This window comes from Lacerta agilis, chromosome 17, assembly GCF_009819535.1.
Source record: "Lacerta agilis isolate rLacAgi1 chromosome 17, rLacAgi1.pri, whole genome shotgun sequence".
NCBI classification, from domain to species: domain Eukaryota; kingdom Metazoa; phylum Chordata; class Lepidosauria; order Squamata; family Lacertidae; genus Lacerta; species Lacerta agilis.
In genome coordinates, this window is record NC_046328.1 from 3,328,369 (window position 1) to 3,352,786 (window position 24,418).

Sequence of the window (24,418 nt, forward strand, 5' to 3'; positions counted from 1 at the left end):
TGTTGTGACTGATTTTGTGTCTCCTTATTTTTGGTGACTCTGTATGTTGCAGTTTGGTAAGATCACAGTCCCCAAAATAAACCCTCTACCAGGGGTTGTCAACCTGGTCCCTACCGCCCACTAGTGAGCATTTCCGGATTCTAGGTGGGCAGTAGGGCGTTCTACAGACCCAAGCTGAATCCTCCTTTCCATCGAGCATTGGTGGGCGGTGAGGAAATTTTACCATCAAGAAAGATGCATTAGTGGACAGTAGGTATAAAAGGGTTGACCACCCATGCCCTATACAGTCAGCTTGCAACTTGTGCATGTATAATTTAATAATTTCAACTTTATGCTGTTGATGGCTGGCTGGTTGAAATTGCACAAACTAAGGCACAGATAACAGAGAACGTTTTGCACAGGGTTTTCCTGGGAACTTCCCAGAGTCCTGTAAGCAAGGTGGAGAGCATGAAAACGTTCTGCCTTACTTGGGAAGAAGACCTGTGTGGTGTGCTGGCTCTAGAAGATAAGATTGCTTGCATGGGGGCAGTTCCCAGGAGATGTGTCAGGGAGCTGCCCTTGGCAGGGCAGGAGGTCCTGTCGATGTGCCGAGAGCCCCGACACCTCCTCGGTAGTGAACCCTCTTCAAGCAGGAAAAGCGGCACCTCCTCCAGCGGGGAGGGGCAGGCTGAAAACAGCCAGGCGAGACAAGGGCTTGGAGATGCTGCTGAGAGCGCCAGCACACCTCATGCGTTTCGCTCTGAAGGGAGCACGCCACTTCCGTTGCCCCAGTTGCACAGAGGGGTCAAAAGGAGACCGGGGAGGCGGCGCTTTGGGGTGCCAAAATTCTTATGTTGGGGTCACATTCAGAAACCGGCATTCCTGGATTCTGCGAGTGACTAGGATGGTCATGTTTTCATGTTCTCTGCGCTGTAAATAGTCTGCACCATTAAACTGTTAAAAGACAGTGGAGACTCATGCCTGATTACTCGTGAGCAACACTAATGCAGATCTGATAAGATGGTTCAACTAGACGTGCTTTTGCATATATGTGCCATCTCTGGAACGTAAGCCCCACGCAAGGTGCAAGTTGACTGTACCCACTTACCCAGCAGCAAGCACCCTTGAACTAAGTGGGATGTACTTCTGAACAGATATGTATAGGATTGTACTGTAAGGCACTATGCTGCTGTTTTTCTGCTTTTTATAAATTTTGATATGATAATGTTCTGTTGAAAGTCCCCTTGTAAGAGCTTGGCCCTGATTTTGTTTTTAAAATACCTTAAATGAACCAGGATACATATATGAACAAATAGGTATGAGATTTGGATCAAACCTGGAAACAGTAGAACTGGATTTGGGATAACTTCCATTTTAATATAATTTCAGGAGAGCTACTTTAAAATGTCCATGGTATTTAACATCTTATTAATTGAATATAAATGTTAAGATTGGGTAAATGGAGATGTGGATTAAATAAAGCAGATTGCATATACATCTTTTGGAATGGTTCTCAAATAGAAATATTCTGGAACTCCATTCAGCCTAATATTTCTGATATGTTAGGATAACATTTACCCTTGGAACCTAAAATATTTCCACATATTTATGTAAAGTAAGTTATTTGAGAAAATTATCAAGAAATAGTGTTCAACTTTATAACTGATTATAACAGTTAAAAATTGGGAAAACAAAATTTTAAACTGAATGCTTGGTACTGCTCTGGAATATACCTATAATGGAGAAAATCACACATAATTTGAGATTTCAACAAGGACTAGAACTTCCAGCCACTATTTATATGATATGGTATTCCTTTGACATATACAGTGGAACCATCATTTTCAAGTCCACCCTTGTCACAAGCCAGACAAATCTGGAATTATACTTATATACCTATCATCTTTACTTAAACTTGGTTATTTTAACTCATGTGCAACTACTCATTCTACATGCCTACTTTATAGTTTTGTTTTTCACCTTTTATAATTGTTCTCTGTTTTACATACATTATAAAATAAAATAATAATAAAAACTTTACCCCATAAACATTGGGAAAGAAGCATATCTCCAACTATACCTACAGGGGTTGAGATAATTTGGTCCATAGTAACTGTGATTAAGCTAACATATGACAAATGTATACATCTAAACCAGCATAACAGGTTTATGGGGGAAATTGGTATTTGTGATGTTTTTGAACATCTTATGCTGCTTTCAACTTGCTGTAACAGTATTTCTTTATGCTATTTGTTTTTGGTTTATTTTGTTTATAAATAAAATATACACTGGGTTGTAAAACACCTGAATCCATTAGTTCAAGTCCTATCTTCCATAGCAGGAGAGAACAACCTTGCTCCATGTGACAGCCCTTTAGATATTTGAAGATGGTTATCATAACTCACCTCAGTCTCCTCTTTACCAGGCTCAACATACACAGTTCCCTCAACCATTCCTCATAAGGCTTGGTTTCCTGACCCTTCATCATCTTGGTGGCCCTCCTCTGCACCTTCCAACTAGTAAAACTGGCAAACTACTTTATTTTGCCCCAAGCACAATAAGCTTGAGAGATTAGTATCAGAGAAAAAACATGAAGAATGCCAGTTGTTTTTAAAATGTAATCCTTTTGTTATATAATTTATACCCCATTTTCATAGCCAACGGCTTTGATGTTGCTTCTCATATTGCAAATGTAAGTGAAAAGTGCAAGGAGGCCAACTGTTTTTTATTCAGATTCAATGAACTAGTGTTGCTGTTTAAATCAGGATAAGGAAGAACTGATTTAGATGGAGATCATGTTGAAATATGGTTAAGGACAAATATTCTCATTACATTCTCAGCGCTAGTTTCCCCAGAGTTCTCTGCAATATTAATACATTATATTTAACATTATTTCATGTCAAACCCTGTTACTGCTAAAGCTCTGAAGCATAACATTTCAGACATGAGTTTTTCATAACGTTGCAAATCTGCACCCGTAATGTGAAAATCAAAAAAAGGAATGTCAGGCTTCACAGCTCTTTTCTATACAGAAGTAAACTTTGATATATTTCTCCATTTCAGGATTGACATACTGGAAACTAGATGAGAAGGAAACGTACCATACTTTGCCTGAGAACTTCAGAAATGAATTTAGTGCATTTGCTACAAAGATGTCCTCGGACCAGGTATCTTTTGTGTGGTGTTTGCTTTGGTAGTTTAATGGATGTTAGGATGTTTTTCCCCCTGTTCTGCCACTGTTGCTGTTTGGGTCGGTTGGCAGGCATTTGCTGCCCAGCCAGTTTATTTAGGGGAGCTGAGAAACAGGCCCCTTTTCTCTTTCCTGTTGCTTCAAGGATCTATTTGCAGGGCATTTGAGAACAGTTTTTTGTGCTTTCTTAACCACCTCCTGAAACTTTTATTTAGTGTCCATAACTGATAGATTCTGATAAATGTAAGTAATCATTTTATTATCTTTAACTCAGAACTGCCATAGGAGTTGGAAAATAAAAATGGGTATACTTGTATAGAGTGACTAGGGAGGCGAATGAAGAGGAATGAGAGAGGAGAACTCTCCATGTAGTAACTCAGGAGTGTTGGAAAAGGTGACAGGGAGCCAATACAAGATAGGAGAAGGCGAGACATGGCATTAGCAAAAGGGTTTCAAGATCTTCAGGGCTCAATTTAAATGAATATTTTAAGCTCTTGTGCCAAGCTTTTAATTCTAGTTCTTTGCTATAAGTTGGCTGTTGCAAATTGTATCTGTTGACAAGAATGGATGGTTTCTGAAGTTCTGTTTCATGAGACTTTGATGCACCTTTCTTAAAAACTAAGCAAATCTATAATAAAAAGAGGCAGAAAACATTAAAGGAAATGCTTTCAAATAATTGAATTCTGGCTACAGCAGATAACAATAGCTGGTCTTTAAAAAAAATTCTGAAGGCCTTGTCATTTTTGTGATATAAAGTATTAATATGTTTACCTAGATGGATAAATTTCAGTACTGTACTAAGAAAAGAGTCATAATTTCCCTTTTTCCCTTTTCAGCCAATCATGCCTTGGAACAGTGGTTTTCACTTAGCAGTTTGCTTCTGTCATTCTAATCCTGCATATATGGAAAAGGAATAAATAAAATAAATAGCAGGTGTAGGGTGGCTGGTCCATAACAGGACTCGGTGGGGTGGGGTGGAGAGTACCGTATATACCGGCGTATAAGACGACCCCCAACTTTTCCAGTTAAAATATAGAGTTTGAGATATACTCGACCACAGATTTTCCACCCAGTGTATAAGACGACCCCCAACTTTTGAGATGATTTTCCTGGATTAAAAAGTAGTTTTATATGCCAGAATATACTGTATTACATCCTTTCTATACCCCTGGGGTCTTATTCCAGATCAGTCTCCCCTTTGCCTCCCGTTTACTTCAGGAATTGTATGAATGGCTTTTTAAATTACATTATCAGTGCCTCCTCTGGTTTGGCCCTGTTTAGAGTTATGCTTGCCTCTTCTTGATTTATGATCACTCCTTGTTTTCAAAAAGAGACTATACAACAAGTACTTGAGTTGCTGAGCTCTGCTTTCCTTTTGAGCAGAATTTGCTGCACTATCAACTAAAAGCATTACGTACCCTTGTTTTTTTTTTAAAAAAACAATCCAGATAAAAGGAGAAAAGTGCTTTTGCTAAAACTGAATTAAATTGGCCTCATCCAAGGATCCTTGACATTTACATATTCTCTGGTTGCCATGCATTGCTCCATGCCTATAGCTAGAAATTTTGTGGGGGATTGGGCTGGAGGAATATGAAAGTACCCAGGAGTGGAGCATCGTAAGTCAATGTAAAACAAGAGAAACCTAGTTGTAGGGAGCCCTTATGTTGTTCTATTGATTGATTGATTGATTGATTGATTACGGCAATCCAAGCAAATCAAAGTATCCTTGCACTTACTGTCCAGAACACTAGGAGGCAGAAGCAGCTTTGTGTCTTACTAAGAATTGAGGTAGACTTCGGCTTTTTCCTACATCTCCATAAATGAAAGGGCTACAGCAGAAGTAGCTAACATTGTACCCTTCACTTGTTGTTGGGATTCCTAGCTCCAGCCCCAGGCTACATGGCCTAGTGGTCAGGGATAATGGGAGCTGTAGTCCAGCAATATCCAGAAGGTGTTATGTAAGCTACTCCTAGGCTATAGGTTTATTCCCTTTATTTATTTAATAAAGTTGACATTTCCAGGAAAGGTCTTAGAAAATTTCCAAGATTTTATTTAGCTTTTAGAGTATTTTTTTTTCTTGCTCACTGATGTGCTTGCTACCCTGGGCACCTTCAGTGGGAAGGACAGAATATAAACTGAATTAATAATAATAATAATAATAATAATAATAATAATAATAATAATAATAATAATAATAATATTTTTATCATTAATTTACAACAGCTCACCCCTTTTTTGGCTATGTTCTCATAGAATTACTGTGGGTACATACTTTCCCATTTCCCTAAAGCCTACTCATGGCCCTAAAGGTAAGCCATAGAAATAAATAATGGTTTACCTTGAACAAGCAGCATGCTAGGGTCAACGCCTCAATTATGCCTACTTTGTGTCTCCTTTTATTGCATGAGAAAACAAACTATGAAGTGACTAGCTTAGCATTGTGTACGATCCCTTATTCTTTGTTTGTTAGGAAACTAACTCAAATGAGCATTCACACATACTGTAACAGTAAACCAGGCCCTCTGTGGCTTGTTTCCACTCTTTGAAAGGGGAGGTGTGAAGCAGGCATGATTGAGCATCATGCACTAGTATACTGCTTGTTCATGGTAAACCAAGATTTATTTCAGACTTTGTTTTAGCATCATATGTATCTAGAGCTGTTGGTATGAATGGGCAGGCACATAAAATAGCTGTGTGTGTGTTTAGGTTTGTAATTGATTGTTCTTAAATGTTTTTAATGTAAGCTGCTTTGAGGCACTTTGTGAGAAAAACACATGACAAATATAACAACAATATTAACAATGAATTATTAAGAATTACTATTATGTTAATAATATAACAATAATACTTTAGACCACACATTGGAACTTGAATTGGCACCACTGTATTCACTTCCCCTTCCCCTCCCCTCCCCTCCCCCAAATGTTTAAGTTCACTTTGGCATCTTTGCATTAAATATTGGGTGTTTGGTATTATTTTAAACAAATCTTTATTATTTTTTTAGTTGTCTTCTGGTGATGAGATGAAGCCATCATCCTTAAAGGAAATTTATCATAAGAAACAAAGGGAATGTAAACAGCTTGTAGACTGGAACTTTCCCTCCTCACAATCAACTCACCCTCCTGAGGTAATCGTTTGCATTTCAGTGCCATATGTTGGATTGGAAGCCTTCCAGGCTTCCTCACACTTAAGATATATTCTCTCTTTCTCTCTCTCTCTCTCTCTCTCTCTCTCTCTGTGTGTGTGTGTGTGTGTGTGTGTATGTATATGTATATGTATATAAAAATACCACCCTTTTCCCTGACAAATCTCACCTGTTACAGACTCCAAAATATAGTGAAGTACTCCCTTGACACAAGCCCAATAATTAGATCTTTGCAAAGTGTATACATACCTACACACACACCTACCTGTGCTATTTATCACAAAATCAGATGGTTCTTTGTTCCTTATTAAATCAGGAACACACAACAATGGGGGGCATATGTCAATAATTTCACCTTCCACACTTACAAAACATGACAAAAAATGAACAGCTTAACTTTCAAGCAGAAGCTGCAAGCTTAAATGCAGCTCAGATTTAAGTAACTAACATTGTTCTCTTCCCAGCTATGCACATACAATTATGAAATTACAGCTTTAACTTATCTCTTAAAAATTTAAAAAGCTTCCTGTTTTTTTATCAAAATGAAATCTGCTTCACGATATTTTTCAATTCTAATCACTGTGATGTTTGTTTCCCAGATCCTGACCCTCGACCCAACATTGCACATGAAACCTGGCCAACAGAATCCAGGACTGCCTCCGCACTCCTCCTACGGGACACCTGACAGGGTTTTGTTTTCTCCAGACTCTATGGCAGATCCTCCTTTTTTCATGCATTCAGACTCAGATTCTTTGTCCCACCTGAGCACAGTAACATCACCTCTGCCTCCTGGATCTCCAAAATACACTTTGAGTGCAACAGCTTTGCACAGTGACCCCTGGAATACTTGCATGTTCCAAAATGAAACTAACGCCAGCAGTTCTTGTCATCCAAGTAATGAGTTCTTAAACACTGAAGAGGATGACAACTTAACACTCACGCCATCTTCAGCTGTCCACTCCCAGCTTCCGTCTGCCGATAATAGTTTGCCGGAATACAATATTTCAGTGACATGCATGGAAGATCCTGTGGTATTCTCCAAGTAAGGCTGATGTCAGTAAGAATGTTGACCTTCAAATAAGCATTGCAATATTCAGTAATTTGAAACTTCTGCTTACTTTCCTTTCCTGAAGCCTTCCATTGGGTTAAATGAAGACACTAAGCATTTTTACAGGCCTGAAAGTAGTCACTTCTGGCTGCCTGGGATGTGTCTGAATTGTAGTCAGGTGACCAGGCCACAAAACCTGGCAAAACTTTCTTTAGAGACCAAATATTATAGTAAACTTTGGCCGGGGGGGGGGGGTTAGGAAGCATGTAGCTTATTTATTTTTCTACATTTATATTTAACTATTCTTCCATCATGGAACCCCAAGTGGCATACTTGTGGTTCACAGGAGGTCTCATGAAGTCTTTCTGCAAAGTGCTAAAGTCTTATATGCCTTCAGACCACTCCCAGTAACTTATTCTAGATTTATTTGCAAGGCTTGAGTTTCAGTTTTGTGGAAAGTAACTACCGTATATACTTGAGTATAAGCCTAGTTTTTCAGCACACTTTTTGTGCTTTAAAAGCTGCCCTCGGCTTATACTCAAGTCAACCATTCCTTAAGAAGCGTACAAGAATGGCGGTTCTTTACTCTCCCCAGGAAGCTTGTTCCATTCCTGAACTGCTCACATAAATGCAAACTTTAGACCCCAGAAGGCAGAAAGCCTATCAGTTAAGGAAGTATTAAAACCCCACAGGTGCTCACTTTCCCTGGCTCCTGCTTAAACAGGACAGGATCCCAGCCTTCTCTGTATAACACAAGGGAACATTGCGCTGTGGGTTAAACCACAGAGCCCTAGGGCTTGCCGATCAGAAGAATGGCGGTTCGAAACCCTGCGACGGGGTGAGCTCCACAGCAGCAAAGGAGGAAGAGGAAGGAGCAGCCCAAATGGCTGCTTTGGGCTGCTCGTTCCTCCTCTACCACAGTGGCAAAGGTGAACCGGCTTATACTTGAGTCAATAAGCTTTCCCACATTTTTGTAGGGAAATTAGGTGCCTCGGCTTATATTTGGGTCGGCTTATACTCGAGTATATACGGTAACTTGGATTCAGGCAGGATTATGTCATTTGAGGAGATCTCAGACTAAGGACCAAACTAGACATGATGCCAACAGACCTGCCTGTTTAGAACCCAGGGAAACGTGGACAAAGGGAGCTGAGCTGTGTCCCTTCTGGATACTTGGAACTTAGTTGGGGAGTTAAACTGTGAGGCGGTGAGTTTGCACTCTTCATCTGTGCCACCTTTTTGCTCTAAACACCACTCACTCCCCTATCTACTTTAAACATGATCAGAGCTTCTGTATTCAGAACTAGTTGTACACATGCCCTGTTATACAAGTGCTTTGGTGGGGAAGATCACTTGGCATCTGTTTGTGGAGGCAAATTTCAGTGGCTGTACTTCACCATCTGTTGAAAACATGTGCCGGGATGGCCATTTTCTGTCTCTAAAAAATAGTGTTGCAAATGCATTATGACATATTTTTAATCTTAAAAACAGGATTAGGCAGAATTTGAGAGAAAAACATGCCCGGCATATTGCTGATCTACGGGCTTATTATGATTCAGAAATTCAAAGCTTAAAACAGCAGCTGGAGGCAAGCCATAAACCTCATTCAGAAGACTTTGAGAAGATCAATCAAAATCTTACTGACAGGTAATAGAGCTGCTTGGAACAATGTGCATATTTCCCAGCCCCCCCCCCCCTCTCTGTGTGTGTCTGTCTCTGTCTCCTTTCAAAATTGTTTCTTGGAGCAACTCTTTCTATATATTGCTTCCTTCACTTTTAAGATCTAGGGCACAGATATTGATGGCTACATGAAAACATATATTGTGGAATCCTTGAGATGCCCGTTAATTAGGGGTGAGTTTTAGACAGAGAAAAGAGATAAATGCTGTTATTCACATACAGAATTCCTCTAGCACGAATCTTCTGGGTAACTTATTTATGCTGCTTAGCTGGAAGTGAACTATTTCTTCAATGTTTGTTGTACGTGCCACATTTGGAAAGAAGACTATTGTAGCTTTAGAAACTAGATACACAGTGTTTGAGTTCAAATCATTTTCAAATGCAGTTTTGGTCACACTCTCATAGCCTAGTTAGGCAACTCAGCTAAAAATACTGAAAAATCTTGTTTTCATTTCAATCATTTTCATGGCTATATTTTCATTTTTAGATGTGACCACTTACAGGCAGCATTGGATAAAGCTAATAATCGCATGAGAGCACTTGAAGATAAAAATAGCACTCTGGAAACAGAAGTGGTAAGTACATGTCATACGTCGAATTGAGCTCAATTATATAGAAAGATTACCAAGTGAGACGCTACAAGTCTGATCTGTCAGCCCTTTGAGCTATATGTTTTTCTGCTGGAACTTGGGAGTCCTTATCTGGTACAAGTCAGCAGTTCTTGTAGAGATGCCTCATTTCCCCGAGGTCTTGATTCCCTACTAGGATCCTAGTTATTAGGTTTGGCTTTAAATAAATAAATAATCAGTCAATCTGGCCTTTCACCCGACAGCTTATTTGCAATATAAGCAGTAAAATATAATTGATAATAAACCTTAATACATTACAACTTGAAGTGCAGATAATTTTATTATTTCTAAAGCACTTAATGTTTTTCTAGGTGTTGTGTAAAGACTAAAAATGGCCCAGCCCCAGCCCTCAGACTTTCATTCTAAAAGGTTTGAGAAAAAAAGGAAAGCAATATCTTGTGTCTCAAAACATGATATTCCTTACAATCTTAGCTTTGGTTCTGCTTCTGTTTTCAAAGTAGGCTTCTGTTTTCTGTTTATGTGTGTACCTGTCTGATACTTGGCCTTCTTTTGTTTCAGACAGACTGGAAAGAGCGCTTCTGTGCTGTCAGCAATACCACCAAGGCCTTGCAGGAACGTATTGAAGAAATGCGCACCAGTGGTAAAGAGAAAGATAACACCATCAGCCGCCTGAAGAGGAGGCTTAAAGATCTAGAAGAAGCATTTGAAAAAGCCTACAAGCTCTCAGATAATAAAGATGCCAAGTTAAAGGAAGAAAATAAAATGTTCCAAAATGTAGGTTGGAAAAATCAGGGTAACTTGGATGCTTGAGTAAATTCAGCTGAACAATCCATTTGTGAGGGCAAATGAGAGCCCCACTATAATCAAGCAGCTGCTTGAATGAACCTCTAATTGAGATGATATTCTTGGAACTTTATAATAGGAACCTCTTTCTGGACACTGCAGATTTGGCTAGCCCTTAATGGAAATGTCTCTATACTTGTATTACAATTGTCTCTACTAAAACAATAGTACCTTTGTGGTATGCTGCTCTTAACAAAGAAATTGTGACTTTTAAAGGCATTGGGGGGAGCATTTTTCTATTCTGTTTAATTCCAGATGGCAAAGTGTTGATTTTTTAGCAGCTCGGGAGGCAGATCTTTGGTGTCTCTGCCTACTCAATTTCTTTTCTGTCTCTAGCAGCTAAATAGATGTGCTGTCTTAGTTCACACTCTGTATTTTTTGGTATTTCTAAACTAATTCTAGGTTCCTCCTTTGGGTATTTTTTTAGACCAACTAGGGGTAGGCTGAAATTCATCAAAAAGTTGAGGGAATTTGTTTCAATTCTGCTTTGTTGGGCATGCCTGATAATGGTACTGATTAAAGCTTAGTAGGTTATCTGTATAGCACTGCAGTTGTTGAAATCTGTAGTCTTGAGGAATTTTCTCTAATGTTAGAGGGGAGTGAATCATTGGTATTCATATTCACCACAAAGGTAACATCCTCTCCTATTTGAACATTTGCTGTTATTTTTAGGAGGGCAGGGTTCTTGCCCAAGCATCTTGATCCTATCCACCCAAAACATTTTTCTATGATGTCTGTTTCAAAGTATAATCACTAACTGAGGGAGGAAAATGTAATTACTTTTATTTCTTTGTAGCTTTTAGGAGAATATGAATCCCTTGGGAAGGAGCATGAAAGAGTAAAGGTGAGAAGCAAATTCACTTTGTACCAGAATTTTATGTGTATTTAAATAGAGAGGACCAAAAGCTGGAGGGGTTTTGGAGGGCTGAAGCCTTGCAGGGAAGTCTGTTTGGAAGAAAGCCTTACTAGGTTCAGTGGGATATACACTCTCTAGATTATTGCCTTAAATTCATAATGGACATCCTCCAGATGTGCATTGTACTGTCCGCAGAAACTGATACATTAAGGAAGAAGGGTGAATTATTTTTTTTACTCCTCAGAATTCAGCCTTTCTGCAAGACATTTTAACTATGTAAGAAATGATAACTACCCAATGGTCACTAATCCAGCCATAAATAGAATTTGTTGTGCACCAAGCCTCTTATTCATTTACCCATCTTGTGCAGATTATAGTGTCTCTTAGATGAGAGAGCAGCAAGGGGCTAGATAGGCCTGCACTGAAGGTGCTTAGCACCAGAGAATCATTTAGGAGACAGATTGCTTCAGCAAGTGAACATGGCTGCATGTAGGAAGCCTGTAAGAAAGGGGGGGGAAGGCCCAAGATGATCTGCTGGTCTGCAGCAATCCTGACAGAGTACAAGTATGAAGATTAATTATTGGTAAGTGACAATGAAGCAAAACGTATGCTGAACTTACTCCAGAGGAAGCTCAAGCCAAATTGGATTGATGCCCCTATAAATGGTAGTTACATGTTGTAATCTTTCAAGATTAGTAGAGAGACCAATTCTGTATTTGCTTTACACTTTATGCAAGCTTAGCATGTGACCTTTTCTGCCTCCCTACAGGATACCTTAAACATCACTGAGAACAAATTGTTGGATGCACAAACTCAGATTTCTGATTTGAAAAGGTAAATGTGCCATTTAATACTGTGTGAGGGGAAATGTTACTGCTTCAAATAATGTTGTAAACCTTTCAAAATCACCTTAACAGATTGGAGAACTGGGCCCAAGCTAACAATGAATTTCAATAGGGACAAATGTAAGGTTCTGCACTTAGGCAGGAAGAACCAGATGCACAAATATAAGATGGTGAACACTTGGCTTGCCTGTAATACACGTGAAAAACATCTAGGGGTTTTGGTGGACCACAAGCTTAACATGAGTCAACAGTGTGATGCAGGAGCAAAAAAAGCTAATGCTGTTCTAGGCTGCATCAACAGAAGTATAGTGTCCAGATCAAGGGAAGTAATAGTACCACTCAATTCTGCCTTGGTCAGACCACACCTAGATAACTCTTTGTGCCACCTGGATAACAATTTAAGAAGGCTATTGAAAAGCTGGAACATTTACAGAGGAGGGCGACCAAGATCATCAGGGGTCTGGAAACCAAACCTTATGAGGAATGGTTGAAGGAGTTGGGTATGTTGAGCCTGGAAAACAGGAAACTCTGAGGAGGTATGATAGCCATCTTCATATATCTGGAGATATGGCAGATGGATCAAGCTTGTTTTCTCATGCTCTGGAGGGACATGAACCAATGGCTTCAAGTTACTAGAAAGGAGATTCTGACTAAACATCAAGAAGAACTTTCTGGTGGTAAGAGCTGTTTGACAGTGGAACAGACTGCCTCAGAAGGTGGTAGACTCTCTTTCCTTGGAGGTTTTTAAGCAGACGTTGGAAGGCCATCTGTCATGGATGCTTTACCGGTAGTTGAGATTTTTTTTTCCATTGCAGGGGGTTGGACTAAATAACCCTTGGGGTCCCTTACAATTCTATGATTTATTTATTCATTTGCAGCATTCATACCATGCAACATATTTAAACTACTATGTGGCTCTTCTCAGAAGTGAACCCCAAAGAGTTTTGTGGTACTTGCACCTAGAATTGCAGCTCAAGTTGTGTACAACACTTTGTTCTTTTTTGACTGTTTAAAAAGGTGTATGGAATCCAATGACACTTTGGTGGTGATTTCAAAGCCTCGAGTTTCCTGGTCCAGGCACAACTAATGAATTCTTTTGTGTGAGAACATCAGCAGCTGTCTTGCACTGAGTCAGACTAGCTTATAAAATATCTGCATTGACAGTGATTGGCAGAGTTGTTGGATCAAACGTATTTTATACCATTGTTTCTGAATATATTTTTGCTTCCGCTATAGAACTGTCTCAAAACTTGAAGCTCAAATCAAGCAGTTAGAACATGAAAACTTGCTCAAATTTCGTCATTTTGCAGACAGTCACTTCAGAACATCCTATGCCAAGTAAGCAAATAATAAATATTACCTTGTGAGAAAGTAAAGGATACGTGTCTCACAAAACTCTGATTTTTAAGAAGGATAAACGTAACTATTAGTCAGTTTTCCTTGATACAGAATAATCACAACAGAACAGATGCATAATAAAGCATTAATAAGAGGCTTTCTGAATATAGCAAGATCCACACTGACTTATTGCAAATGTCAATTTTCAGTAATGTAGCAATGATACTTTCTCATGGTACTGTGTGTTCTTGCTGTATGTACAGTGGTCTGATTGTCTATTATATGAACCTTGCAAGACAGGGTTAAGTGATATTTTTCAGCCCAATGGTCACATTTATTATTAGTATTAGTATTATTTGTAGTAATAGTAGTATTATTTATTGAATTTATATACCGCCCTATACCCAGGGGTCTCAGGGCGGTTCACAGAATAAAATCAAGATATAAAGCCACAAAATACATAATAAAAATAAAAACAACAACCCAATAGCGCCCCCCTCCAAAACGACATCATTATTATTGTTTATTCCACTCCTGGAGAAACCGCCAGGTTGAGGGGGACCAAAGGCAAAAGCAGGTTGCTCCTACGTTTTGAAATAGTGGCCTACATTCTAGCCACGTAAACGCCAGAGGCCTCAGCATACACCCACCCCTTCTCTCTGTCCAGGCCAGCAAAAGGCATGAAGAGGTGCCCTTAATGAGGTGCACTTAGCAGGTACTGCTGATAGCTTCACAAGGGGCAGGAGCTCAAAGAGGGCACAGAGTACAGCCAGTGAGGAGTGTGGCCTGGAGAAGGTTGGAGCCTGGGAAGCTGCGTTTGATTCCTGGGCTTGAAGTTCCCACCCCACCACAGCTTTAGGGGTAACAAGTACTTCTCTAAAAATGTTCCCTCTCCTACCCCACAGAACTCAGCCCCCAAACAGTAATTTTAATGAATTACAGAAAATCAGTTCTTAAACAGTCTCTGAAAGTTCTTTACTTCACTTTTGGATGTTGAATATTCTTCAGATAGTCTCAGACTTGGTTACTATGCTTGACACCCAGCAATATTTCATTTCAGTCTTAATATACTACCTACGAAACCTCTGGTGTATAAATTATTATGTGCAGTAGAAATAAAACACTTGCTCCTTACATCAACTCTTTAGTCCCCCAAATGAATTATTCTAGCATTCTGGCTTAAGTTTAATAATACTTGGCTAAAATGATAGTGCATTTATTAAAATTAGTGCCTTCAGAATGTCTATTGGTAAATAAATTCTGCATTTCCCCATAAATAAATTCTGCTGATTTTTGCACCTTAAGACTTCTTTATATGGACCTTTCATATTGTGCTTAACAGTGACTGCCATGAAGGGTGGTATGTGGAGGGCTAGTTTAAAAAAGAAAATGAGATTGTTTAAAAAAGAAAATGAGATTGTCCCAAACCTCTAGGAAAGCGAAAGGACTGAGATATTATGAAATACAGCAGGCAATTTATAGGAAAGCAAAAGAGATAAGAACTAACATTTATTGGATGCCTGTCTCAATGAGGTACACCAGCAGCCCCCCATCATGCTCCGCTCCTGTGACTGTTTGACCTTCCTATAGATTTCTCCCACTTGAATTTAGTTATTGTGTACTTTCCAAGGTGGCTTCCTAAAGCTGTTTTCCTCAGCTAGCTCTGTGAGGTTGTGGGAATGATTGTTCATATTAATTTTGGCTAGTTAAATGCTGTACTGTACAAGAAATGAAATGTGAGCTTTCCATTAATTCTCAAGTTTTCTGCCTAGAAGCCAGCTAGCAAGCTCTGATGTCAGCAGAAGGAAATGGTTGATACCAGGATCAGAGTATTCAATCTTCACAGGCCAGCCGTTAGAAGCCGAAGAGAGCTCCAAAGATAATCGTTTGGAAGAAACATACACTTCTTGCAGGTAGGGTGACTTTGAATGCTAAACTGGCAAATAGTCTCTTCCCCAAGGAGAGGACTCTGTTAGCATAAGGAGCGCTCTTCCACTGGTAGCTCATCCTAATCCACTATTCATGGGCTTCGTATCAGGGAAGAGATAAAAAATGAGCCTGCTGTGACTTCTTTGCAGTTAGGTGGGAATTCAGAAAATATTTTCTGTGGCCTTTTGTCCCTTTGTCTCCTTTGTATGCCGTGGGTTAGATCCAGACTGAGTTTATTTTATTTATTTATAATATTTATAATCCACCCTTTACCTGCCAGTCCCACAGTGGAAATACATTTACAACAGCAGTGACAGAAATTCAAATAATCCAGTACATCTCCCTTCACTCCAAAATCCTAAGTGGATAGAATTGAATTAGCTGAAAGTTCAGTGCCTCTAATTTCAATGGGGCATAGCAGAAAAACCATAACCATGTTGATTTCAATAGGTCTTACTGCTAGGTAAATTGGACTAGAATTGCAGCTTTAGTGTGGCTCGATCCCCAAGTATTTAAATTGGTGCTTATGAAATTCCTTCATCCTTTGAGTACAACATTTTTGACATGTTGTCAACATGATTACAGCCCATCCTGAATGTGCGTCATCCCATTGTATGTTTCTAGATACCATACACCTCCAGAAAAGGATTCTTCCCCAGACCCATCGCTGACTAGTGAAATTTCAAAAAAAGAAACCCAAGTCCCAGAAGCGCCCATCATAAAAGCCTTTAAAGAACTTGAAGGAAGGAAGACGTTGAAAAACTGGGCCACTCAGACAGAGAAAGAGGAAGCAGCTGCTCCTACAAGTAAGTCACCTTGAATTCTCCTTGGTTTCCTCAGTCCCAGGGTTTTGCTGCTATTTTTTTCTTCCCAGGGATTAGAATAATCATGGCTCAGTCTTTAAAGGACAGAGAGCCTCTATGTAATATGCAAGAACAGTAGAGCATCTATCTGTATGCAGAAGGGCCCAGGCTCAATCCTCTGCCTCTCCAGATAGGCCTGGGAATGTCTGCCTGAAACTATGGAGAGCCACTGCCAGTTGGTGCAGACAATACTAAGCTAGATGGACGCAGTCATTCAACTGTATTAAGGCAGCTAGCCTTATAAAATTAGCTGGTCTTGTTAATAAGAGGAGAAGGCAGTAGAGTGGTCAAAAAGTGAGTTGTATGAGATTGTTAGCCAAGCCAGCTAAAAGCCAGCTTTTTAACTCATAAATGAGATGCAAGCTTTTGTGTGCCTAAAACATAGGAAGTGTAGTGGTGGGTGTTTTCCTGAGTCTTCTCCCCCTAGCAAGACTCCTCAGACCTTTTCTAAGAAACCCCTGGTGCCATCCCTTCAGCTTATTCTGGATCACTCATTCTTTGGCACATTCTACAGAAGTATGGAGGTCTTGAGAACCTATAGCACAGGACTCAGACATGTTTTTTCAGTGAGCTTTTGATCTTTTTCTTGCTTTCAATAATGTGTTATGATTCCCCTCCAATTTGAAAGTATCTATAAATTTGAGATTGGTCTGATTATCTTGGTCTTGTTAGTTTTAATTTTCTTAAGCTGATTTGGGAACACTCCATTTTTTTTCTAGGGGGAAAGCAGGATGGGAAATCCTAAGAAAAATAAAGTCACTTTCTTGCATTGCTTGTATATTTCAGAAGCAACCACTCGACGTCCCACTGTTGGATTTGATGAAACAGCTCTCAGTGCCAGCCGGTCCCCAGAGAAAAGCAAAGACCAACTCAGACACAAAAGATACAGCTCACCTAATGGTCAGAGGTCCTCATCTCTTCCACCTTCAAACAGGAAGTCAAACACTCCAAGTAGGAATTGCAGCTGCAGGCTGCCCAGCCTATAATTAGGGTGTACAGAGCCAGCTTACTTACAGTGATGTTAAGAGGGTTTCATAGCTCCATGGCTTCTGTTTTTATTGTGCCCATGCTATTGTAGAAGATGTCTTATTCTGCTGCTCTTGTTCTTTTAAAATTTGAACTTTCAAGGAATGGCAAAGGTTTTGTTTTTAAATCCTGTAAATAAACAGAGCAGGAAGGTGCTATGATATTTAATGACTGCTCCCACACAACCTTGATCAATCCAGCTAACCTTAAGATGAACTACACTGAGGGTGGGGGGGAGCAGCAAGGTTGCCCCACAGTGGATTACAAGGAAGTCCATTTCCACAGCAACCCCTTCCTCCATGTACCTTTTTGCAGCTGGAGGGGGCTGCTAATACACCGCTTGGGAGATGGATTTGGACCATAGGCTTCCAGCTCCTCACCATAGCATACCATTTAAGCAGAAGGTATTGTGGGAAAATGCTTGAATAACACTTTTTTTTTTTTGCAAAGGCTACAGGAGCATAATATTACAAAGCATCAGATGCTTGTTCTAAGACATAACTAAATTCTAATAAGCTATTTCTCTCAGCAGCAAGGAGAGAGATAATGCTGACTCCAGTTGCTGTGACCTACAGCCCAAAGCGGTCTCCAAAAGAGAACCTGTCTCCAGGATTTAGCCACTTGCTCAGCAAAACTGAGAACATGGTGACAAGGTAACTGTCAATACTCACTTAAGGGCTGTGGGGGAGAGAGTTGGGTTTGTGTGGTGTTAAAAATATTTTCACAATCTGCACAAATAGTTGTATAAAACAAACCACAGGAGCAACAAAAAGCTGCTCATCTGCTTCTGCATCCCTGGATACACAATGGACAGGCTGCTTTCTTGAACCTGTGTGTCAGTAACGATGATGGAGGATGGATTGGCCCTTTGTTGTGGAGATAGGAGGAGGAGGAGTAGCCCTTTGGGACGAAAGTCCACCTCCATTGTAGGAAAATGCACGAAACAATTGCTCTTACATTACTTTGTTGTTTCCCTTACTCAGAAAGCTTTGGATATGGCTTATACTGCCAGTCCACCTGTGGCTTGCATGTATTGGATTGGAGCAATTGCCATTAAAGTAAGAATTTTGCAGAAGCAGACCTTAGTCTTATTTCTCAAGCTCACATTTAGTTGTTTTTCTTCCTTCCTTTTTTAACTGACCAGAAATGGCCTTTGGAACCCTTCCATTTAGCCATTTCCTGTGACCACAAAGGGTAAATCTCACCAGGACTCAGTGATGTGGAAACAGAATAACAGTATTTTCAAGTGATTTTGTGTCTTTCCTCCCTAAAATACTAGATTTGATATTCTGCTTGATGAGTTGGAAGCTGCTCCCACACCTACATCGCAATACAGCAATCCAAGGAAAAGGCTCCAGTTTTGCTCAGTAGGTGATACTGAAGGTAACACTTCACAGTAGCTAGGATTCTGTTGCTTGGAATAATTTTTTTTTGCATTTCCAACCCCTGCCTCTTTGCGGCTGTACCCAGCAGATGCTGTCTAGAAGTATAAAAATTGATAGTCACTTTTGCTGTTAACATCAGACATGATCAAGAGAACTATAAATATAAGAATGGTCTACTTACCTCTGGATGTAACAGGTCTCCAAGTGGGTTGTGTTGCCTACCCTAAAGCTCAGAGACAGGAAATGCCCAAAACTTCCACAAAATACTTTTCTGCTCTTGAGGTTCAGTTCATTTGCTGTCTCAGCTTGGAGCAACATCCTGTTTGGAGTCTCTCTCCTTCAGTCTGTGTCTGTGGATTTTGGCAATTTTCTCTGTCTGTTTATATGGTTACATGAGACAGATCATGGCAATCGGTTTTAAAATTTCAGTAAATTGTAAGTTTAAACGTGCACACATGTAATGTCTGTTTTTAACAACTCTTGAACCATAACAATAGAGATTAACATTTTTAAATTCTGTAAGATCAAACCCAGAAGTAACTCTTCACTTACTATACAGTGGTACCTCGGGTTACATATGCTTCGGGTTACATACACTGCTAACCCAGAAATAACACTTCAGGTTAAGAACTTTGCTTCAGGATAAGAACAGAAATCGTGTTCTGGTGGTGCAGCAGGAGGTCCCATTAGCTAAAGTGGTGCTTCAGGTTAAGAATAGTTTCAGGTTAAGAAGGGGCCTCCAGAACAAATTAAGTACGGTACGTAACCAGAGGTACCACTGTACTTAGAAATAGTACCAGTAGTTATTCTCTCTCTCTCTCTCTCTCTCTCTCTCTCTCTCTCTGTGTGTGTGTGTGTGTGTGTGTGTGTGTATTCTTTATAAAATTCTACTGTTTAAATTTTTCAGATATTAAATTAAATTCACAAAACCTGTGGCACAATTTGCATTTTTGGGGCTCCTGTTTTAATTAATCTCTACTGCTCCTATCTGTTTTGTATAATGACAGATGTACTTCTAGAGTAATAAAGGCTTTTGAATTTACATCAGTCATGTTTTATGTTTTTCAGGATTAAATATATGGGGTTGGATCCAGACTAAATTAATTGCACAGTTCTAGGCCTGGGCGATGCATCAATACATTGCCCAGGACCGATATGAGGGCCAGACCATGATGACTGCTTCACCTGGCAGTATATTGTGAAACCACATCTGCTGAGTGCCACCAGCATGCGAGGGAGAAACAAGCTACAGCCAGGTGCTGGCAGCAGAACGACTCAGAAGCAGCGGCAGTTTCACCCACAATATATTGCCAGGTGAAGCAGCCATCATCTCTGGCCCTCATGCTGTTGAGGGAGGAACAAGCTACATCAGCTGGGGCCGATATAGCTTGTTCCTGCCTCAGCTGCTTGTGCAGGCAGGCGGCTGCTTTAAACTCTGTTCAGGGGCGCACGGCTGCTTGCCCCTCAACGGAGAAGTGTAGCAGAACCCCCACTTTGCCTCTGGCTTGCGTGAGCCAAGGCAGGAAGAGGACTCCATTACACTTTTGGGAGTCCTGCAAACAGAGCCTGTCAGTTGAAAGTCCCATTGAATTCAGTGGGGCTTAGTTTCTGGTAACCAGGATTAGGACTGCAGCTTTAGTCTGGACCCAACTCTAAGGTAGGTAATATTCTGTTTGTTTATTTACTTGCTTGCTTGCTTACTTACTTACTTTTACATGTTTGTGTGTTGACTTTTTTTTTTGGATAGTTACTCAATTTAGAGGTACTATAATTTGCCTTAAGTCCATGGCATAGCATTGGAGAGAAATCAAAGAGGCTCTTTGGAAACTTGCATCCCAAATCATTTATTGGGTTGTTTATTTTTTGCTGGTTATTTGACTCTCAGAAAATGCTACATGCTTCAAAAGACTTTGCCACATGCCGTGGAGCTGACTAAATTCAAAGTGTCCGAGACCTTGTTGAGGGCTTTGCTGAAGTTAGAAAATGTTCATGTTTCAATTTTTTCTTGCTTGTCCAATATATTCTATGTACTAACAATTTTTCCATGAAGAGCTTAAAATCTGATTTCTGCTCTTTTCCTTTTCTTTTCGGTGGTGGGACAGAACTGGAGCATGTTGGCCCTGGCAAAGGCAGCCATGCAAAGCCTTCCTCTTCCACAGATTCTTTGCATGCAAGAGCAAAGATAGGTGTAACAGGGCGAACTTGGGAAGACGAGAGCTCTGTGCATACAAGCCTGTCTTCAGCAGCACCAGCACCTTATGAGACAGAGTTCAAATACATGTCAAGGATTAAGACATTGACTGAAACAGAGAGACTCTTCGATGAGCTCACACATGAAAAGCAGCAGGTAGAAACCAAGTGCTTTGACTTCCTACATTTCTTGTTAAAGTTCTTTGTTTTGGAAAAATGTCTACCACTGCAGTACCTGTGTTTAAGGTACTGTATATTAATATTCAGTATCAGAAACTTCATCCAAGGCAGTATGTCTCTGAATCCCAGTAGTTGGGAATTGCAAGTGAGGAGAACATTGCTGCAACTCAGGTCCTGTTTGCGGGCTTCCCAGAGGCATCTGGTTGGCTGTCTGTTTTGTTAGGTGGCCTTTAGCCTCATCCATGAATGTTGTTCTGATATTCTTATCTCGCAGTATGGTCTTAAATGCCTACTAAGCAAAATATATGGTCTCAGCAGAATTCATTCTTGCTCAAGGAAAAGAAGGCAAGTATGTTAAACTTGGTTATCTGTTTTTTAAGCCGGATTACAGTTGCACCCATGCCAAGTAAACTTGGCTTGCCTCAACCAAGAATGAAGTGTGACAATGCCCTCTTCTAATTTGAATAGTGTCAATGTGAGCAAGCCTATGTTTGCTGTGATGTCACTTTGATTTGCTCTGTACCCTCTCCACCCCTCTACCCCATTATATCTTCTGATTTGTATGAATGACAGCAGGATTGTAGCCAAAACACGGCCACTGTGAAACAAGAGGAAAGTTTATGTATGGTTGGGGAAACCCCAAGGCTTGCAGATAAGGGGCAACCCTCCGCAAAATAATTGCCCAGTAAGGTCTGGGCTACAAACTAGAGTGGCTTTTGGAAAAAGGAAAGCAGAACTGAGGGGCAGGAAGAGGAATGGGAAGCCTTTACCCTGCTTGGCTGAATTAACTGGCTATGACCCTGAACAGGACCTGGGCTAACGCAAAGCAACACTTCTTGTTTCAAGCTACGCAGTGGTTGTTGTATCTATTTCAAAACTGTCTTTTGGGTAATAAAACTTCAAATGGGAAGTGAAATGGGATATCCCGATGTGGGCATATCTGTTAACACAACCCAGGATGGTACTATCCTAAGATCTGTTGAGCTGGAAAAGTAGTGGCTTCCTTGCAGATAAAATTTCAAGCTAGTTTTATTCCAACTCTTGTAGCTTTCATAATTTTCACTGGCATTTATTTTGTTTTCCCAGATTGAGTCCCAGCTGAGTCGAATACCTTGTGCTGGAGGGAGAATGACTCTGCAGGCAAGACTAAATCAGGTTTAAATTCTCATGTTGAAATCCTGATGGGTAGGGGGAAAGTTGAATCTTGCACGGAACTGAAAACTACAGTAAAAGTATATTTCCCTTCTCTCTTCTAAGCATGTTCCTCATTTGGGAGTTTTAATGTTTGACTTCCATGTGGGAATGAACCACTGCAGTTTTTTTATATTTGTCTCAAGCACAGTTTTTTTTAAATTTATGCTTTGTTCACAGTGGAGTTGAGGGATGTCCCTTTAGCCTTTATGGGGGATATTTGCCACTGCAAAATCTTACAAACTAAATGAAGAACAATTTGGAAGTGTTTGGGATTCTCATATTTCCCCAAATTGTACCAATGGGCAGCAAAATTTCTAAATGGGTTGTTCGTATCTTTATGGAAATGGAAAACTGCTCTCTTGTGGGGTAAAAGAGTACATACAGAGTTTCCATTTGGAAAGAGCTGGGTTTTGCCTTTTCCTGGTCTTTAATGTGGGTGTTTGAATATTTTGTTTAGGAAGCCTTGGAAGATCGCTTGGAAAGGGTCAATAGAGAATTGGGCTCAATCCGCATGATCCTGAAGAGATTTCATGTTTTACGTACCTCAGCAAATATTTGAGATGTCTCTGTTTAAATTTAGATATCCTTTTGTTTGCACTAAAAGTATAATAATTATGCACTCTGAAAATGCAAGTGGTTTTGTATCTTTTGTAAGCCCTGTGCAGCAGTTTTGCAATCATGTTACCCTTTACACACTATTTTGTATTGAGCCACATATATTTTAAAACCTATTTTTGTTACACCTGAAGGGATCAATCTGACAATTCTGTATTTTGCTACTTTTGAAGAAGTGTTAATAGTTTTTTTGAAACCTTGAACATGAATTCTTTATAAGAACAGGAGCAGCTTATTTTCAAAATGTGATCATGTTGAAATCGATTTTGTGGTGCACCAGGCTCAGTGTTTTCATAGAGCTTGTAGCCTGTCTTGCAAAGTAGGTTACAGTGAAGTATTGAATTTTTATTTATGCTAAACATGACACACACATAGCTTCTCATTGTGAAGTGCTACACCAATGCTACACACCTTGTAGTTCAGAAATTGCATATCCTTTCTTCAACTTCTTGCTCGGTTGCAGCACAATATTTTCCACAGCTGCACAAGTCCAGTTTGCAAATGTCAGTTTAAATAACAGTATGCACAGCAAGGGGTTTTAGAAAGGCAAAAATAATGTTTCTCTTTTTTTTAAAGAGTTTTTATTTTGCATGTTTTGTCACTGAAATATTAATTAAAACTGAATTGTCTAAAATGAAGTTGTCTGTCATTTGGGGAGGGGGAGGGAAATCTCAGTGGAAACATTACTGGGGGGGGGGGGCTTTTATTCAGGCTACTTGGGGTGGATCCACAAAGCACGAAGACCTTTGTATGATCAAGTTTTTCTTCATTACTCACCAAAAGAGAAAGTATGCAGCTCCTCGCTCATCAGCAACTATGGGCAAAAGCTCCTAAGCAGCGCCATTAAGATCCTTCTCTGGCCCTGATATCTTCCTAGCAATTTGTGTCCCTCCAATAGTCAAGGCACCCAGTGAAGCACCATATAGGGCTGCATCTGTAATTAACCAACTGTTATTTATAGAACTTAGCAAATTAGCCTTCTCCACCCCACAGATCTGTTGTAGTCTAAAATGCAGAACCCTGTTGTTTCCCTTGAATCTTTCTTTTATAGATTCTTCTTTAAGTCAGTTGGAAAAGTAAGTCATTGGTGCACACACCTCACCTTCCATATTTTCCAATTAAAGACTCCACCTGGAATCATTAAGAAATAACTATTGCTATAATCATTTAAATAGAAGATCCCACAAAGGCCTCTCTTCCTTGATAAAATGTTCTACGGTAGCAGGTGCTGCTAACAGCATTTCTGAATTTGTCATCATAAAATTTAACGAAGTGGGTCCCCAAGTACACTTGATATTGTTTCTTCCCCTCCCTCCTGTTGTCTTCGTCATCTTAGCAGCACCATTTGGAGACACTGAAATACACGCTGCATCCTCTTAGGCTGTAATCCTGAGTATACTGAACTCTCTGGAGTGAACATGTCCAAGTGGGTGCTTTAACTCTTCTAAATGTTATTGTTTGACTCTTAAGTGATGTTTGGAGGTATAATGTAGCCAAATTTGTACCTTGCAGGATATCAGGA

At 40.0% G+C, this 24,418-nt stretch overlaps 1 protein-coding gene across 11 annotated transcripts in view; it reads left to right on the plus strand.

Moving 5' to 3' along the window:
• The window catches only part of MPHOSPH9 (M-phase phosphoprotein 9), a 41,207-nt gene extending 17,677 nt beyond the window's left edge, over positions 1-23,530 (plus strand). For 6 of the 11 annotated variants that reach the window (XM_033174733.1, XM_033174735.1, XM_033174734.1 and 3 more), the window contains 17 exons: positions 3,043-3,146; positions 6,174-6,296; positions 6,914-7,356; positions 8,854-9,009; positions 9,530-9,617; positions 10,191-10,406; positions 11,272-11,319; positions 12,101-12,165; positions 13,413-13,514; positions 15,275-15,427; positions 16,068-16,249; positions 17,093-17,257; positions 17,865-17,985; positions 18,612-18,714; positions 20,807-21,064; positions 22,174-22,242; positions 22,739-23,530. In XM_033174733.1, the coding sequence (XP_033030624.1) occupies positions 3,043-3,146; positions 6,174-6,296; positions 6,914-7,356; positions 8,854-9,009; positions 9,530-9,617; positions 10,191-10,406; positions 11,272-11,319; positions 12,101-12,165; positions 13,413-13,514; positions 15,275-15,427; positions 16,068-16,249; positions 17,093-17,257; positions 17,865-17,985; positions 18,612-18,714; positions 20,807-21,064; positions 22,174-22,242; positions 22,739-22,840 (2,498 nt within the window). In that variant the 3' untranslated portion in view covers positions 22,841-23,530. Of the gene's footprint in view, positions 1-3,042; positions 3,147-6,173; positions 6,297-6,913; positions 7,357-8,853; positions 9,010-9,529; positions 9,618-10,190; positions 10,407-11,271; positions 11,320-12,100; positions 12,166-13,412; positions 13,515-15,274; positions 15,428-16,067; positions 16,250-17,092; positions 17,258-17,864; positions 17,986-18,611; positions 18,716-20,806; positions 21,065-22,173; positions 22,243-22,738 lie in introns of all 11 variants that reach the window. The other 5 variants (XM_033174739.1, XM_033174738.1, XM_033174736.1 and 2 more) reach the window with 5 other exon arrangements.
• Positions 23,531-24,418: the final 888 nt, after the last annotated feature.